The following is a 19,013-nucleotide window of genomic DNA, read 5'->3' as shown; positions in this document are numbered from 1 at the left end:
AAAAAAAAAAAAAAGAAGGAAAGAAGAAAGCAGCAGCACACAGTAACCTTTAAACGTTCCCTCCATGACACGTCCTGAACACACCCCTGCCCGCCTACCTCCTCAAAGAGAATGAGTGATGTCGCCTTCTTCCTGTTGGATTCTTCAGCTCCAACATCTTTAATATGTGAATTATTTGCATTGGTTGATTTAGTCTGAATAAGTTGCCTCTGTTCCAAAGAAGAATTTTTGACTCCTGCATTAATACAATGTTAATATTTTAGGTAACACTCACTGGTTTTGCTTTTTTAGACAAGGTCTCACTGTGTAGATCAGGCTGGCCTTGAATTTGTAGGGAACTACCTGTAGCCTCCACCTCCGGAGTTCTGGAATTAAGGGTATGCACTACCATACCTGCCCAAACTGCTAAAAAGACACTAGGTATACCCACAAACTGAACTCCAATAACAAACTTTACTCAATAGTGATGCTTCTATATTTAGAACTATTAGCACAGGAATCCAGGGAATCCATTCCCAGTTTTATACATCAAGGCTAATTTATTTTATTAACTTCTGCTTTACCTTTATCATTTCCCATGAGTGCTCCTACGTCTTCATTACTTTTGGATTTGGAGGACACTTTAAAGTAATTTGCCAAAGTTTTAGGAAGAAGTGCTCGCTTCTGCCCACTTGTCTTTGGTGACGATGGAGGAAGCTTCCTTGGTGATGTAACAACTTTCCCCGGGGAGTTTAACTTTTCTATGAAAAACAAACTGCATTTAACAACATTCTAAAATTACACTGATGGCCAGATAAAGTCATCTGTAGTTTATTTCTACTCTTACATGAGAATAACCAAAGGCAGACATTTTCTTTCATTCTTATATGTAAATGCTCAACACAGACATTAGCATATTGTTCGATTTATTCTAAGAGAATGACAGAACAAAGAAGCTAGTTGGAAAACATGCTCTTTTCCAAAGTTACATACTTTTCTTTGATTGGCTCCAACAGTCTTTCTAAGGTACTCAGATAGACTCAAACTTTTTTTTTTTTTTCGTTTTTCGAGACAGGGTTTCTCTGTATAGCCCTGGCTGTCCTGGAACTCAGAAATCCGCCTGGCTCTGCTTCCCGAGTACTGGGATTAAAGGCATGAGCCACCATACCAGGCTGACTCAAACTTTTGAGGTGTGGAGCCTCAGACCCATGGGAAAATGGCACCCTGGTCCCCAGGCTCAGAGTGATGGTAAAGCCTCTTATCCGTGTGTAGATGTTGATAATATGTGCAGAAAAAGTCTGTCATAGCCTCCCACTCCCCATATTTACAGTTTGAAGAACGATCCTACTTAGAAGAGTGAAACCTGCCTCCTTTTGTTATCTGTATGTAATAACCCCATCTCTGGTTGCAGCTGTATACAGTAACCCTGCCTCTCTGTTCAACTGTATTTAATAAACCTGCTGAGATTCTGAGGTGTTAGGGTTTCTCCATCAAAGAGTCCAGTCCACCTGAGCCCAGCTTTTCTCTATGTATTTAAATTTTTTCTTTATTCTCTCACCTCTCCAGTCAGTTCCATTCTTGGAGCCAGGCCAGACCTGGCAATCCTCTCTACTTCTGCCTTCTAAGTACAGGTATACACCAAATGTCCAGCGTAAATACATAATTTTGAAATAACATTCGCAATTCCTCCAGTTATATTTTTTCTATAGCTGCTTGAAATCAGAAGATACTGGAGAAAAAACAAGTAATGGCATATCCTGGCCTCTATAATACATCATTATTACATGTGAACAGTGTGTATTTAGAAAGATATTCTGGAGGATGGATACAAAGTCAGAACATAAAGGGATGATCTCTACTCTCCTGCAGCGTGAGGCCTTCCATCCTTATCTCAGTTCGGACAGTCTTAATTAAGCAGTAGAGCAGTATCTTCCGTGGTAGCCACCCTATTCACATAATTCCATAACTGAGCCTTGTTCAATTGTCTGCTCTATATCCATGGATCATATCCTATCACTTACATATTGGAGGTGTTCAGTAAACACAATGACAATTGTGAGTTTAAAATAGTTATTCTCCCTATAAATTTATTTACAAATCACCAGGCCATTCTGGGGCTGGAAAGAAGCCTCAGAGTTAAGAGCACGTGTTCCTTTTGCAAAGCACTTCGGTTCAATTCCTAGCACCATATTGGGAGTTCAATAGCTCACAACTATAGAACTCCAGTACCAGAGGATCCAATACCTTCTTCTGGTCTCTGTGGGAACTAGGCACAAGCATGGTACATACACGCAATCAAAAACATAGGTAAGAGATGTAAAACCTTAGTTAAAACATTTGTTTATAATGAATAAACAGCGGAAATACTACTTTATTTTTAGTTTTCCATTTTTGAAACAGGCAAAGGATTACTAATTTTAAAAATTATATACTACTGTTTTGATACCCAAGTCCCCTTAGATAGGGTCTCATGAAACCCAGACTGTCCTTGAACTAGAGGCACAGCCACAGATAACCTTGAGCTGCTGTACTGGGATTAGAGGCATCACTATCACTGTATTCTAGGTAAGCATTCTATCCACTATACCATAAGTCTGACTGCTTCTTTGCCTTTATAAGTTTCTCACTTTGCAACCAAAGCTAGCTTTGAACTCATGGCAGCCCTCCATCTCAGTCTCCTATGCGCTCATATTTCAGGTATGAGCTACCATACCTGGCATTATGTGCTACCTTTAATTTCAAGATACTCACATTGAAATTAAAAAAATAACTTCCAAAACAAGAATCACCTCCAGCCAACCCTAAGATTAGGGCTATCTGCACACTAGAAAGGCAGGAGATCCAGTGATTCCAGAGGCCAATCAAAAAACCTACAGACCAACTGAAACAGTTCCCTGCCAGCCAGAGGGGAATATGTAACCACCAGAGGAAAATTCTGCTTCTAGGCAAGATAAAAGCATCTGAGACTGGATTTAATTTTCCATGTAAAACAATAAATAACAATAAAAAGCTGACATCCTGTATGAAATACTTAAGTTGTTGGCTGCCACCCAACAAAGGACAATCCTTGAGGGACAAGACATGAAGAACAGCTAATCTTGAAGACTGCCCAGCTTATTGCTTTGAAAGAATTCCTAAGCTTCAGTGGGAAAGGAAACAAGTCCTACGAAGACTACTGCAGGGAATAAGAGAACACACAAGTTGAGATAGCTGTGCAGAGAGCTTGGAAATCTGCAGAACCATCTTATCTTCTGCCAAGTCTAAAATTAAGTACTCATGAGGAAGGAGCCATGGGAAACAAATCTCGAGACACACGGAAATCTAGGAATGGCAAATTCATCCCTTTTTTATTTAGATTTTTGTTTTCTTTCAGAGATAGGCTCTCATTATGTAGCCCTGGATGGCCTAGAACTCACTATTTAAACCAAGCTGACCTCAAACTCATAGTGGTCCACGTGCCTCCCAAGTGCTGGAATTAAAAGCATGTGCCACCTTGCCTGACTGAATTCAATCTTTTGACTAGACAGACCAACCAATATCATTGCTGCGAGACTAGCAAGGGTGTTCAGGTACAGTATTATAGAGAGAAGCAGAATCAGCCCAAGTCTAAATGCTGCTATGATATTGGCTAATATAGCAGACCTGAAACAACCAAACAAATCAGAACAAAGGTCAAGTTAAAGCAGACAGAAATACCCAGGATCTAACAAGATAAACTGTACAAAGTCTGACAGGCAATTGAAAGTATCAGGCATTCAGGCTGGAGAGATGGCTCAGTGGTCAGGAGAACTTATAGCTTTCCTAGGGGACCTATGAGCATCAGTTCCCGGCACCCACATCAGGCAATTCACAGCTGCCTGTACCTCCAATTCCAGGATCAAATACTTTCTGGCATCTGTGAGCTCTACATGCAAAAGGTGCACACAAACCCATGTGGACACACACCCAACACCTACAGGAACAGCAGAATATACTCCCTAAGACAGGAAAAGCTGAAAACTAACTCAGAAACTACACAGATGACAGATATATAGACAAGAATAACAAAATAGCTATAACCATAGTCTGTGTGATCAGATATTTACAGGAAAATGGGGCATGTGATAACTGGAAACACAGGATAAAAGAAGACCCACATGAAACTTCTGAAAATGAAAACAATGCTGGACAGCACACACCATGAGCATCTTAGATATTGCAGAGCACGTCCACAAACTTGAATATATAGCAATAACTATTCAAATCAAATAAAAGAGAAAAGGACTGAGAAACAGAGGAATCACCTGTGAGTAGAGACACATTCTCTACTAGACAGAGATGATGGCTGGCCGCATAGTGTTTACTAAAGATGTGACAGAGTGAGCCAGAATGAAAATACTTGAACTCATTCATCAATTCCTTGACGTGCATCAGGTTTTCTTTCATAGTATCATAGGGAGAACAAGCCTACCTACTTCAGTATTCTAGTCACACAATAGAATATAAATCTATTAGAGCCCATAACCAGTGACTGATAAGAAATGCAGGGAAGGAAAATATGGCAACTGATAACATAAGAATACATAAGAGGGGGCCAGAGAGATGGCTCAGTGGTTAAGAGAACTGATTGGTCCTCCAGAGGTCCTGAGTTCAATTCCCAGCAACCACATGGTGGCTCACAACCATCTGTAATGGAATCTGAAGCCCTCTTCTGGTGTGTCTGAAGACAGTACACTGTAGTGTACTCGAAAGAAAGAAAGAAAGAAAGAAAGAAAGAAAGAAAGAAAGAAAGAAAGAAAGAAAGAAAGAAAGAAAGAAAACAGTAAGAAGCCAAATCCATAGTATGACAAGGGCTCAGTTCTTCAATATAAAAATGACAGGAATAGAAAAGGTAGGGACTTGATAGAGAGGTTAAAGAAACCCAAGAAGCAAGAACTAGTCAAGTGTGAAACGTGGGCCTTGTTTGGATACTGATTGGAACAAACCATATAAAATCACAAACAACTGAAATCAGACTGTTTTTTTTTAGCAAGGAACAAGCTTCACTTTTAGGTTTGATTATACTATTGCTATGTTTTTTAAAAAGCCCTTAGTGTTTAGAACACCTAAGAATGGTGTTGATGTTAGAGTCTATGGCCTTCGGATTTATTTTACTTCAAAATAGCCTGAGGAACAAAAGTGTGTTTATGTGCAGAAAAATAGAAAAAATAATTGTAGATGCTTATGAGAATTATTCTCTCAAGATTTGATTTTCAAAACATTACTATAGCCTAAGTAATGGATTACTTACTTGGTGACTTGCCAATGTTGTAGTTATTAAAGAAACAGGGTTTTTGTGAGTTTACACCTTGCTTATCTACTTGATGGGACTGGGTAGCTTCCTTCAGCTGAGACAGGATTTGCCTACCACTTCGCTGGGAAGAGGCATTCACTTCAAATATCTAAAAGAATATATATATATATATATTTAAAAGACAGAAATAGATTTTTTTCTTTCTTTCCTTTCTTGTTCTTGAGACAAGATCTCATACCGTAGCCTAGGCTGTACACAAATGCACAGCAGTTCTCCTGCCTCAGCCCTCAGCTTTCCAACTGCTAGGATTGCAAGTGTGAACCATCATGCTTACATCCTGCTTCTTTGCACACTGAGTGCATGTGGAAGCCAGAGGATGACCTTGGGTGTATTCCTCTATCTACAACCACCCTGGTTTTTAAAGAGGGGCCTTTTATTTTATCTTAAAGATTTATTCATATATTATATGTAAGTACATGGTAGCTGTCTTTAGACACACCAGAAGAGGGCATCAGATCTCATTACAGATGGTTGTGAGCCACCATGTGGTTGCTGGGAATTGTACTCAGGACCTCCAGAAGAGCAGTCAGTGCTCTTACCAGCTGAGCCATCTCTCCAGCCCAAGAAGGAGCCTTTTATCCATGTGTCGTGATGCACATGGTGATGCACACTTGTAATCCAAGCACCCAAAACGGCAGGACAGGCCAATCTCCAGGCTAGGCTAGCTTACCATCAACCAAACAAGGACACAAACAACAGTCTTTGGGTGAACCTCGTATTCATGATTGGTGAGGTCCACTTGTAAACTCAAGAAAAATGCCTGACTTGGCTTTCTCAGCCCCAGGACAGCAGATATGCACCACCTGGCAGCACTCATGCAGGTGCTGGGCAATCTGAACTCAGTCCACAAGCACTTTTCCAACTGAGTTATTTCCCCATCCCCCTGTTCTCTTTTTTGAAACAAGGCTTCATTAACACAGGCTGGCCTTGGGTCTGTGCTCTTCTAGTTTAATGCTAAGACTACAGGCACACTGGCAGGTTTATTTTTCAGTTCAGTTCTTACATTAACATTTACTGTAGCTAACTACTAACCTTAAACCCGAGCTCCTGAGCACAAGCATACACGGCAGCAGTTTTTCCCACTCCCGTTGGTCCTGTTATAAGAACAGTGTTGCAAAGACGATTCTCTTCATCATCTGAACTGCCTTTAAAGTCCGTGCTATCCGATAAATCTGAAAAAGTATCCAAATACAAATGAAATGATCAACTACTTAGGCAGCACTTTTACCTCATGAGACAGCAACTAAATCCTACAAATTTCTTGCACATAAATACTATAAAGTGAATTCACAAAAAGTAAAAAAGTCAAACATGAATATACCAATCTTTTACTAAATTTATGTGAATTTTAGCTAAACCAACTCTAAAATGTTCAATGAAATTTTAAAAATTAAAAAAAAAACTAACCCAAAATACCTTCCTCTTTTTCATCTCTCTTTCCTTTCAAATTATGTCTTTCTTCTAGTTCAGCTCTTCTTTTCCAGTCCTTCAACCAACTGTCATAAAAGAAATGTGTTAATAGAAACAATCTAAAGTAGAGGGCTGTGTTGTAGCTCAGCTGGAAGAACACCTGTCCTGAAAGCTCAAATGCTGTGGTCTATAACTAGCACCAAATAAACAGGGTGTGCTGTGCACTTATGATTCCCACACTGTAATTCCACAACTCAGGAGGATCACAGTGTATTTGCAATATGTGTGGTTGAGGAAGTCAGAGACTAACATTGAGGAGTTGGCTATCACCTTCTACCATGTGGGTTCAGGAATGGAATTCAGGTTGTCAGGCAACTTAACGCCCGCCCCCAGCCATCATAATGATCCTCCCTCCTGATTTATTTTTTTGAGACAGGGTTTGGCTAAGTTGCCTAGACTGACCTTGAACTCACAGTATTCTCTTCCCTGGCCTCCCATGTACTAGGATTACAGTATATCATAATACCTAGTCCTGGAAAGGCAATTTTGTGAGTCTGAGGCCAGCCCAGTCTATAGAGATAGTTCTAGGGCAGTAAAGGCTACAAAAAGAAACCCAATCTCAAACAAACAAACAAAAAACAAAAAGAAAAAGAAGCGTATCATGCAGCCCAGGCTAGCCTTAAACTTTGTAGTTCAAATTGGCATTTAACTCCTGGTCTTCCTGCATCCATCTCTAGACTGCTGGGATTACAGGTGCCACATGACCAGCAGATATAATCTTATCTGAAAGTTTTATGAGACAGTTTCAATAGTGTAAGCTCTAATAAATAGAAATTTTAAAAAGCTAGCTGCTGGTGGCTGGCTCACACCTTTAATCCCAACATTTGGAGGGGGGACGGGGAACAGAGGCACGCCAATCTCTGAGCTGAAGGCCAACTCAGTCTACAGAGTGAGTTCCAGGACATCCAGAGCTACACAGTGAAACCCAGTCTTGAAAAACCAAAATAAATAAATAAATAAATCAAATAAGAGAATGTTTTTACTTGAAATTATTTTCCAAAAAGACTTTCCATGTAATACTACTATTATTTTTAGTTTCTAAATAAATTTTAGTCTAAATACCAAAACTAAGTTTATAAACTATGTCTTAATTCCTTTACAAGTTCTACCAACCTATATAACTTTTTGACAGCTAACTCATTGCCTATGAGTTCATTCGAATTCTGAGGCTGGTACTTTTCTGTCCAAAGCATGTCTTCAGTTCCAGAATCTAAAGAAACAATAAGTAAACACATTAACATATTACACATTCCTTGACATAAGCAAACATTCTTAGATATTTAGATTATTATAGATGCAATCAAAGATATGAATAGAAAGATTTATTTATAAAATACAAAAATGTTTTTAAACTTTTCATTTAAAATGTATCACACCAAACTCAAATTACTTTAAACAAAACCAAAAACCAATCACACAGCTTTAATCTCAGCACTTGGGAGGCAGAGGCATGTAGATCTCTGAATGAGGCTAGTCTAGTCTACATAGTGAATTCCAGGCCAGCCCATTCTATACAGTGAGAGCCTATATTAAAAAATAAACAAACAAATAAATTAGAAAAAAATTTAAAAACTAACTATTATAAATACCGATTTATACCGAGGCTAGAGAGATGACTCAGCGGTTAAGAGCACTGACTGCTCTTCCAGAGGTCCTGAGTTCAATTCCCAGCATCCACATGGTGGCTCACAACCATCTGTCATGGCCTCTGATGCCCTCTTCTAGTGTGTCTGAAGACAGCTACAGTGTACTCATATACATAAATAATTCTTTTAAAAAAGAGTAATATGCGTACATTAAAACTTTATAACTATATTTTAAATTACCATGTTTAATAATAGGAACCATGAGACAAACAAGCTAAAGAACAAAGTTCTGATTTTATGACGTCAATCTGAGTAAAGAGAAAAGGATACCCCTCTACCAAAGACTGATAAGAAGCCAATTCTCTCCAAACTATCATGCCAGCCAAACAAAATGAAAATCTGAATGGAATTTATACAGGTAAGAAACTGACACTATACTTAAGGAAGACAGTTCATAAAAATATTCCTCATGCTGGGCAGTGGTCGCACAAGCCTTTAATCTCAGCACTCAGGAGGCAGAGGCAGGCGGATTTCTGAGCCAAGAAGAGTGTTGTTTAAAAAGAAGGAGGGGGCAAGAGAGAATGAAAGCTTAGGAGTTCACAATGTGACTTAGTAGGCAGAATATCTGCCTAGCATACACAAAGGTCTGGGTTCACTTTCCAGCACCATGCATAACATGGTATGGTAATGCATGCTTAGAGTTCTGGCACTTGGTAGGTGAAGGCAAGAGGCTCAAAGGTTATCTTTGTTTGAGATCAGCCTGGACTACATAAGACTATCTCAAAATGGAGGCAGGCAGGGAAGATGGAGAGATTAAAAATAAACTATCAAGAGTTCTAAGATAAGAGAGGAAAAACTTCAATTAGCCAGGAAAGGACAGTGCTGTCATCATCTACTGTCAGAATATCATTGTCTACTGCTTCTCTCTCGACTCTACATGTTACTGTGATCGGTTCAGTTTTTCCCTGAGATATTTAAAAGTATACCTCTGGAAGGATCTAGATTTGTACAAGAAGAGCTGATTCTTTTGTCAAGGTCTTTTGACCTCCCCTTTATCTCTTCCAGGCTCACTGAATATTCATTTTGTCTCTTTCTTTTTGACTTCTGATTTCCCGTTGCCACTTGTTTCCTTTTGGTTTCTTTTTGACTGACATCAGGCTGTAGTTGTGGACTTGCTGTTTTGGGATTAGAGGAATGTATGTGCTTACTTATCAACAGAAACAATCTTCAATACCCAATAATCTTCCTATCACTCTCAAATATCCTATTAGTCGTACAACATAAAAATGAAAAGTTAAGAATCAAATATTACATCAGCCAGAGATCTTAATATGTAGACTGCCTTCTATACGGATGAGTTGTAATAACGTCATTTAACAAGTTATTAATGAATGATTAGCATTTTAACAGAACTAGATCTGCCTGGGTTGGGAATCCATGCAAACTGGAAGGACCAACCACTGCATCGCACTGCTAAACAGTCTCCCTTGCCAACTGGCAGCAAAGTTCTATCTGTGCCATTCATTTCTAAGAGTCAAAGGCCGGTTTTCATCTTTTCAAAACTCAAATGTAAACATAAATGACAATGATTGATTGTCACTAACCTTGTTTAACATGACCCTCACAAAGTACCTGGTGTTCAATTCGTTTTTTAAGAAGCAAGGGAAAATATTTTCCCAAAGAAAATTCTGGATTTGAGCACTTTATTTCCTCCAGCAAAAGGTTTCTTACTTCTTTAGTAAAGTCCTTCCTTGTCCTCATCATCTGCAATGGAGAACAAAATGTACAATAACCATCCGTTGCCAGCCGGGCAGTAGTAGCGCACGCCTATAATCCTAGCACTTGGGAGGCAAAGACAGGCAGATTTCTGAGTCTGAGGCCAGCCTGGTCTACAGAGTGAGTTTCAGGACAGCCAGGGCTACACAGAGAAACCCTGTCTCAAAAACAAAAACAAACAAACAAACAAACCAACAAACCCTCCCTTGCCACATTGGTTGGCTCACAGCCACCTGTAACTTCAGTTCCAAAGCATCTCACCCACGCTTCTGGCCTCTGTGGGTAGGTGCACATAAACACACACATGCATTCAGGAATATACATACATAAACATAAAATAAAAAATGTCTACCTTTCAATTCTCCAATTCTACACACACACACATACACACACACACACACACACACACACACACACACACACACACACACACACGCACCGCTCCATTCCTTTTTTCATTATCTTCTTTCTTTCTTTCTTTTGATTTTTCAAGACAGGGTTTCTCTGTGTTGCCCTGGGTATCCTGGACCTTACTCCACTTACTCTGGGGCTGGCCTTAAACTCCGAGATCTGCTTGCCTTTGCTGGAATTAAAAGTGTGTGCCACCAGCCCCCAAGCTAGAATATTTATTTCAATTACACTTGTTTTTAACTGGAGAGTAGGAGGACCTCTAGCCTAGACAGTTGATGATCAGTGCTTTCCTATGAAAGCAGGGTGATTTATCTGGTACTTACCACAGCAGCAGGATTACTTCTTGGATTTGGATTCAAGGTGGAAAATTCACCAAAAGCAACAACACATTCTGAGAGATCTGTTACTTTAGTATTTAATTCCTTAAGTTCAGTTAACAGAGGACAAGAAGGTGGCTTCAAATGCCATAACCAATATTCTAAAGAAAAACAGAGCATACTAAGTTATATACTGAATCTACTTACTAAATATCAAACACACAAACATTAAAAGGCCCAACAAACCTTAATATGTAAGAGACCCTTAGTTCAATTCCCAGCACTAGCAAACAAACCAAAGCAGCTATACGGTTAAGACAAAAATACCAAACACCCAAGTGAATGCAGTGAACAAAATGCATAGCTCACCCACGTCACAGCTCGCCCACTTCATGCCTCACTCACAGCATTCGAGAAGCGAGAAAAGACTGAGACAACAAGGCTTGTCTAAGCTTCATAGTAAGAACCCCACCAAAAACGACTGATAAAAATTACCTCATCTTCTCTTTAATTTGTAAAAATGAGCAAACTCATATTTTTGAATATTTTAAAATCAACTTTGATATATAGGAGGAAAAATTAAAAAATCAAGGTACTATTCAGCATTCTGATTTAGAGTGTGTCTAAGGTTTTGATTTGCTTGTTTTGTTGTTATGTTGTTTGTTTTTAGACAGAGCCTCACTATGGAGCCCAGGCTGGGACTAAACTTGCTACCTCCCTCAGACTGGCCAAGAACTACAGATTCTCAAACGCAGCCTTCCAACAAACCCACACTGAATCATTACAATGGTACTCATCTTACATCCTTCCATCAGGGATGTAAGATGACAGAGGTAGAAGAATCTCTGTGCCTTCTTTGTCTGCTCTGTGTAGGAGCATCATCAGTAAACTTGAGTCCAGGGATTAGGAAAATAAGATAAAATATTCTTGTAATCATTAAAAGTATCATCAGAATGCTATAAAACCAAAAATCCTACCCCATTTTCTTCTTTTAAATTTGTATTTACTGCCAGGCAGCACTCAGAACGCAGAAGCAAGTGGATCTCTGAGTTCAAAGCCAGCCTAATATACATATCAAGTTCCAGGACAGCCAGGGCTATGCAGAGAAACCCACTTATTTTTTTGAAGATTTACTATACGTAAATACACTGTAGCTGCTTTCAGATACTCCATAAGAGGATGTCAGATCTCATTACAGATGGTTGTTAGCCACCATATGGTTGCTGGGATTTGAACTCAGGACCTGTGGAAGAGCAGTCAGCGCTCTTAACCGCTGAGCCATCTCTCCAGCCCCAAGAGAAACCCACTCTTGAGATACTACAACAATGACAAATTATTTATCTCTTTTTTTTTTTTTTTAAAGATTTATTTATTTATTATTATATGTAAGTACACTGTAGCTGTCTTCAGACACACCAGAAGAGGGCGTCAGATCTCATTACGGATGGTTGTGAGCCACCATGTGGTTGCTGGGATTTGAACTCTGGACCTTCGGAAGAGCAGTCGGGTGCTCTTACCCACTGAGCCATCTCACCAGCCCCTATTTATCTCTTTTTAAAGCCTTCTTTTTCCCTCCTTCCCTCCCTCTCTTCTTCCCTTCCTCCCTCCCTTCCTTCCTTCCAAACAGAGTCTCATAATGCCTTGAACTTGCTGTGTAGACCACACTGGCTTTTAATTCACAGAGATTCTCCTGTTTATACCTAGTAAGTGTTGGTACTATGATATTTTTGTGTGTGCACCTGAGTGTATATATATGTGTACCACATTTGTACTGTACTTATCAAGGACAGAAGAAGGTTTTTTTCTTCCTGAAAGCAAGAAACATAGATAGATCTCCCGGAACTGGAGTACAGGTGGTAATGAGCCCTTCATGTGGGTGCTGGGACTCAAACCCAGGTCCTCTGCAGGAGCAGTAAGTGCTCCTAACCACTCAACCATTTCTCCAACCCTTTATCTTTTTTAAAACAGAGTCTCACTATACAGCTCAGAAGGGCCTCAGTCTCCAGGTGTTTGGAGAGCAGGTGCATGCCACTACCCTTATGGCTTTTACCTTTCCGTGTGTGCAGAAGATCAAACCAATGGCTCCCATATGCAGGCAAGCATTCTATCAGCTAGGGACATCCCAAGATCCTTTTTTTTTTTTTTTAAAACAATGCATAGTATCAGATTAGTTCTAACAGGGTAAGCATAAATACTTAACCAGGGAGGGCCCCTGCCTATATCACAACACTTGGAGGGCTAATATAGAAGTACTGCTAAGTTTCAGGCCTAGGATAGATGCATAATCAAGGTCAGACAGGGCTACAGAATAAGAGACCCTGGCTCAAAAATAAATACATTTGAGGTGAGCCTGGTCTATGTAGTGCGTTCCAGGCTGTCCAAGCTACACAGAGACCCTGTCTAAATGAACACACACACACACACACACACACACACACACACACACTAAACAAACTTACCATCATCCTTCTGTTGTACATGAACAACCCTCTGGAAACTGGTACTCACTGCATTGTACACATCTAATGCAGCAGCTTTCTTTGCAATCTGACGTTTCAGTAAATCTGGCAAACCACTCATTAGAAAATCACGCTTTGCTTTAAATTGTACATCACAATCCTGAGTTTGTTCTGATGAATCTTGACTTTGAAGAAAATTATTTAAAAAGTAAAACCAAAAGTTATAAGCAACTGAAGGAATAACTACCCAAGTTCAATTCCCAGGAACCACAGCATGGGGGAGAGCCAACTCCCACAAACTACTGTCCAGTCTCCATATGCGAGCCTTGGCATGTGTGCACATGTAAATTATTAATTAGTTAATATAATAAAAATAATTAAATTAGCCAGGAATAGTGGAGCACACCCTTAATCCCAGCATTCAGGAGGCAAAGGCAAGTACAGCTCTGTGACTTTGAGGCCAGCTAAGTCTACTAAGTAAGTTCAAGGCAGCAGAACTGCACAGTAATACTATATCTTAAAATAAATAAATAAAGTAAAATTAAATTAAAAAATAAACTATTATTGCCAGTGAAGTAGCTTGCAGGTAAAGGTACTTGCTACCAAGACTAATGATCTGAGTTCAATCTCCAGGACTAACATGGGAGTAGGAAAAAACCCCAAACCTCTGCCCTCCACACACCCATACCCACACATAAGCAAGTGAATAAATGCAAAAGAATAGAGAATGAACCATCTAGACAGTGAGATGGCTTAGTGGGAAAGGCACTTGCCAAACAAGCCTGGTAACTTGAGTTCCATTCCCAAAGAGAACAAAGGGCCAATTACAATTTGCCAACATAGGCATACACATGCACAGACAAACAGACACACACACAATAAAAATGAAATCTAAAAAAACTTTTCAAAATTAAGCACACCCAATATATTAGCTGGTAAATTTCTCTTTTGCTTATCTACTCATGTTCATAAATTAAATGGAGACAAATATGTATACATTAAACAAACAAGTGTCTTAGCTAGGCAGTGGGGACCCATGCCTTTAATCCCAGCAGGCAGAGGCAGGCAGATCTCTGAGTTTGAGGCTAGCCTGGTCTACAGAGTGAGTTCTAGGACATCCAGGGCTATCCTAAGAAACCCCTTCTGGAAAAATCACCACCACCACAATAATAATAGTAATAAATAAAAAACAACAAAAAAAAAGTCTTTAAAAAAAAAGAGAAAAGAATCAAATTCACAGCCAGGTAGTGGTGGCATGTGCCTTTAACTCCAGTACTTGGGAGGCAGAGTTTAAGGCCAGCCTGGTCTGCCGAATTAGTTTCAAGACAGCCATGGCTGCACAAAGAAACCCTGTCTCAAAAAACAAAAAAATAAATGAGTCAAACTCAGACCTCAATGGGCAGTGGGGCTCCAACCTTAAATCCCAGCACTTGGGAGGCAGAGGCAGAGTGGTCTAAGACAGACAGGGCAACATGGAGAAACTCTGTCTCAAAAACAGCAAAAAACAAGGGGGCTGGAGAGATGGCTCAGTGGTTAAGAGCACTGACTGCTCTTCTAAAGGTTCTGAGTTCAACTCCCAACAACTACATGGTGGCTCACAATCATCTGTAATGGGATCTGATGCCCTCTTCTGGTGTGTCTGAAGACAGCTACAGTGTACATATAAAATAAAAAAAAAAAACAAATAAACAAACAAAAAAACAAATAGAAAAAGATTCAGAAAATAGGAGATGTGCTTTTCTACTGGTAGTGGAGGGAGCAGGGGTGATATAAAGGTAAAAATGTAGGGGAAGTTGTAGCTGAAGGTTAAGGGAAGTGGTACAAGGTATCAATGCATTTAGCATTTATCATCTTATACATATTGCTTCCTCAATTTATCTACTGAAAACCTAGAAGTACTGTCTACCCAGGAATGGTGAGCACAGAAAGCATGATTTCTGTACAGTTTCATAAGACAGAGTCAAGGAGTCAACAGCCCTTGGAGAAAAAGCTATTCTCTAGATGGTATGACTAGAAGGTGTACTCAAACAGTTAGTGACTGACATATAAGGACACAGGGTAAGCAGCTGTTTCCACTTGCTATAACAACCCCCCAAAACCTAGGTCATTTATAAAGAAAGCTTTATCATAGCTGTGTGTGGTGACACATGTCTGCAACTTTAACACTCTGGAAGAGGCAGGAGAATCAGGAGTTCAAGGACATCTTTGGCTACATAGTGAGTTCAAAGCCAGTCTATGCTACATGAAAATGTTTCAATAAAACAAACAAACAAACAAACAAACAAACAATCACATCTGGCATGATGGCTCGACAGGTAAAGTACTTGTTGCCACGCAAGCCTGGCAGCCTGAATTCAATCCCTGGAACTCACAGAAAGGTAGGAGACGACCTACTTCACAAAGCTGTACCCTGACTCAGGAGGCTGAATTTGAAGATGGAGGAAGTTAGCAAGACCCTGTCTCAAATAAAGGGCTGGAATATGGTTGAATGTCAGAGTGTTTATTAAGTAAGGACCTCTGTTCAATTTCCAGCACTGAGGAAAACACACACACACACGCACACATACACACGCACGCACCCGAGTCCCACAAAGATTTTTTTTTTTCCGAGACAGGGTTTCTCTGTGTAGCCCTGGCTGTCCTGGCACTCACTTTGTAGACCAGGCTGGCCTCGAACTCAGAAATCCACCTGCCTCTGCCTCAAGAGTGCTGGGATTAAAGGCATGCGCCACCACCGCCCGGCTTAAAATAAATAAATCTTAAAAAAAAATAAAAAAATAAAAAAAAATAAAAAGGTCCTCAGAGGGCTGGGGGTGTTGACTCAAGTGAGTAGAGCACCTGTTTTTGAAGTGTGGAGACTGGAGTTGGGATGCCATCGCCCACTTTACCCACTGCTGGGTAATGGAGGAAGACCCTGCCATCTGCCTCTGGTCTCCATTTACATATGCATGAGCACCTGCACACAAGTACATGTAAGCACAGACACCACAAAGAGGCATACACACACCACACATATATGCATATGAAAAAAAGGACTTCATATGCCCATTGACATCTAATTAAACAAATAAATACAACTTGTATTCCATAAAACATTCAATGTTTAAATATTTGTATTGGACTGACCTGCTTTCATCCAAATCAAAGACAGGAATGGCTGTTCTTTTGGTCCTTTTGGCAAGAAATAAAGGAGCAATTTTCATTTTTCCTTAGAAAAATCAATACTTGGATTAGTATTAAATGTTTACCATCTCCACTTACCTTCAATTGTTTTCAAAGTTATCTTTTAAATTTTTTAGAAATTTAACTTAATTATTAAAATGCTATATAATAATGTTTCATTAGCTTTGTAATATCAAATCCCCTGGGAAACTTTGATTTTTAACTATAGAATCCTATAATGCACATCTCAAAATTTTGCTCAGACGCTGGCTCAATAAATAAACACTGGTTTTCTTTTCTTTTTTGGTTTGTCTTTTCTTTTCTTTTTTTCTTTTTGGTTTTTCGAGACAGGGTTTCTCTGTGTAGCCCTAGCTGTCCTGGAACTCACTTTGTAGACCAGGTTGGCCTCGAGCTCAGAAATCCGCCTGCCTCTGCCTCCCAAGTGCTAGGATTAAAGGCGTGCGCCACCATTGTCCAGCAATAAATAAATACTTAAAAAACCAACAACGAAACCCCAGGGACTGTAGAGATAACTTTGTGGACAAAGCCTGACCGACACCCTGGGTTTTTATCCCTGAAGCTCATAAGATACAAGGTGGAAGGTGAAGACCCACACCTAAACTGTCTTGCACTCTCATATGGGAACATACAAATCAACCAATTAATAAATAAAGAAATGTTTTAAGGAGCACAGAAAAAATTGAAAGACATGTTTTAAAGCTGCTAAGTATATACATACAGAAGTACAATAATTTAAAGTATGTTCCCTGCCAGGCGGTGGTGGCGCACGCCTTTAATCCCAGCACTTGGGAGGCAGAGGCAGGCGGATTTCTGAGTTCGAGGCCAGCCTGGTCTACAAAGTGAGTGCCAGGACAGCCAGGGCTATACAGAGAAACCCTGTCTCGAAAAACAAAAAAAAAAAAACAAAAACAAATAAAGTATGTTCCCCCCCAAAAACTTAAAACATAAACAACATGCCCAATTTTTCTTTGAAAAACTTGATCAAAATTTTACTTATCAAAATGGAAATAATTAGACAGGCAAGGTGGCACACACCTATAATCCCAGCACCTGAAGGTAGAGGCAGGGAGTTGAGGTGTTCAAGGCCAGCCTCAATTATATAGTAAGTAGCCAGCCTGGTGTGATAGGAGATCCTGTCCCACAAAATATAACTGAGAACCCAGAAGCAGGCAGATCTCTGAGTTCGAAGCCAGCCTGATCTACATATTGAGTTCCAGAATAGTCAGGGCTATACTAAGAAACTCTATCTCAAAAATCTAAAAAACTAAAAACAAACAAACAAACAAAAAAGCAAAACCAAACCAAAGCTAGGCATTATGGTATATGCCTTTAATTCCAGCACTTCATATGCAAAGACAGGCAGATCTCTGTAGCCAGTTCCAGACCAGGAATACAGAGTGCAAGCCTGTCTCAAAGAAAACAAAACACCTAAAATTTATGATTTATGGGATAAGACACCAGAATATTCAAGATGAATTGCCCCCAAACACTTATGGATAGTAATCCATAAAACAGTACTGAATAAAAGAGTATCCATAAAACAGTATTGAATCCAATTACCAGGGACATTTTTAGAAGACTTGTTTAGAAGTTTTTTTCCTAGTACATCATTCAGATTCTGAAGTTTCTCCTGACTCTTCTCTGGTTCTCTTAGAGAAGTTGGACTTGAGTCTATTAGTATCACAGAGTCCTAAAACAAAAATACGAGAAAAAGCAAAAACACTTTAAAACAGCATTTTCCGTTACTCTCAGTAAATCCTAATAACCCCAGTGAATGTCTAAGACAGTTCTGAGCTAAGCTGTTTTCACATATACACATACTTAATAACACACAATGTCTATAACTTTTACAGAGATGTAACAGTGAAAATGAAGGATTTTCCCTTTTCTTCATAATTTCAGATAAAAGATTCTTATTACAGATTTTTGTAATTTCAGCATATAGTCTGCTCGCTCGCCCTCCCCCCAACTCTCTCTCCCTTCCTTTCTTCCTTTGAGACAAGTTATCTCAGTGTGTAGCCCTGGCTGCCCTGGAATTCACTCTGTAGACCCGGCTGGCCTCAAAGTCAGCACTTTTGTCTGAGGGGCTTAAAGGCACACACCACCATGCCCAGCTTCTTTCCTTATTAACTGAAGATGTTCACCTTTTCTACACTTTTCTCTTGTATACCCAAATTGCCAGCATTATTATTCTTGTACTATGAGGCCATTATTGAGCAAAACAAGGATGCTTGAACACAAGCACTGTTAATCCTGCCACAGCTGTCCAGATAACTGACGTGGCTCCTAAAGGGGAGATAGCAAGTAAAGCGAGGATACAGTGATAACAGAGTAACTGGTCTCACGGAAGGGTGGGGTTGCGGCTCAGTGGTAACAGTCTTTGGTATTCTATCATACAATATTTTATGAACTATCCAGAACAGACAAATCTATAGAAATAGAAAGCAGCCGGGCGTGGTGGCACACACCTTTAATCCCAGCACTCGGGAGGCAGAGGCAG

The 19,013-nt window shown here is 39.8% G+C and overlaps 1 protein-coding gene across 2 annotated transcripts in view; it reads right to left on the bottom strand.

Annotated features, from left to right (window-relative positions):
* Atad5 (ATPase family AAA domain containing 5) overlaps nt 1-19,013 on the bottom strand; it is a 47,922-nt gene that overhangs the window by 16,991 nt on the left and 11,918 nt on the right. Inside the window, exons 5-16 of one of the 2 annotated variants that reach the window (XM_021177374.2) lie at nt 18,074-18,203; nt 16,457-16,538; nt 13,331-13,515; nt 10,878-11,032; nt 9,972-10,131; nt 9,354-9,542; nt 7,895-7,991; nt 6,719-6,807; nt 6,344-6,483; nt 5,249-5,399; nt 564-740; nt 99-235 (exon numbers count right to left, since the gene is read on the bottom strand). In XM_021177374.2, coding sequence (XP_021033033.1) covers nt 99-235; nt 564-740; nt 5,249-5,399; nt 6,344-6,483; nt 6,719-6,807; nt 7,895-7,991; nt 9,354-9,542; nt 9,972-10,131; nt 10,878-11,032; nt 13,331-13,515; nt 16,457-16,538; nt 18,074-18,203 — 1,692 coding nt within the window. The remainder of the gene's footprint in view (nt 1-98; nt 236-563; nt 741-5,248; nt 5,400-6,343; nt 6,484-6,718; nt 6,808-7,894; nt 7,992-9,353; nt 9,543-9,971; nt 10,132-10,877; nt 11,033-13,330; nt 13,516-16,456; nt 16,539-18,073; nt 18,204-19,013) is intronic. The other variant, XM_029483899.1, reaches the window with a different exon arrangement.

This window comes from Mus caroli, chromosome 11, assembly GCF_900094665.2.
Source record: "Mus caroli chromosome 11, CAROLI_EIJ_v1.1, whole genome shotgun sequence".
In the NCBI taxonomy this organism is placed as follows: domain Eukaryota; kingdom Metazoa; phylum Chordata; class Mammalia; order Rodentia; family Muridae; genus Mus; species Mus caroli.
The sequence above is the reverse complement of the archived record's forward strand: the minus strand, read 5'-3'. Positions and strand labels throughout refer to the sequence as shown.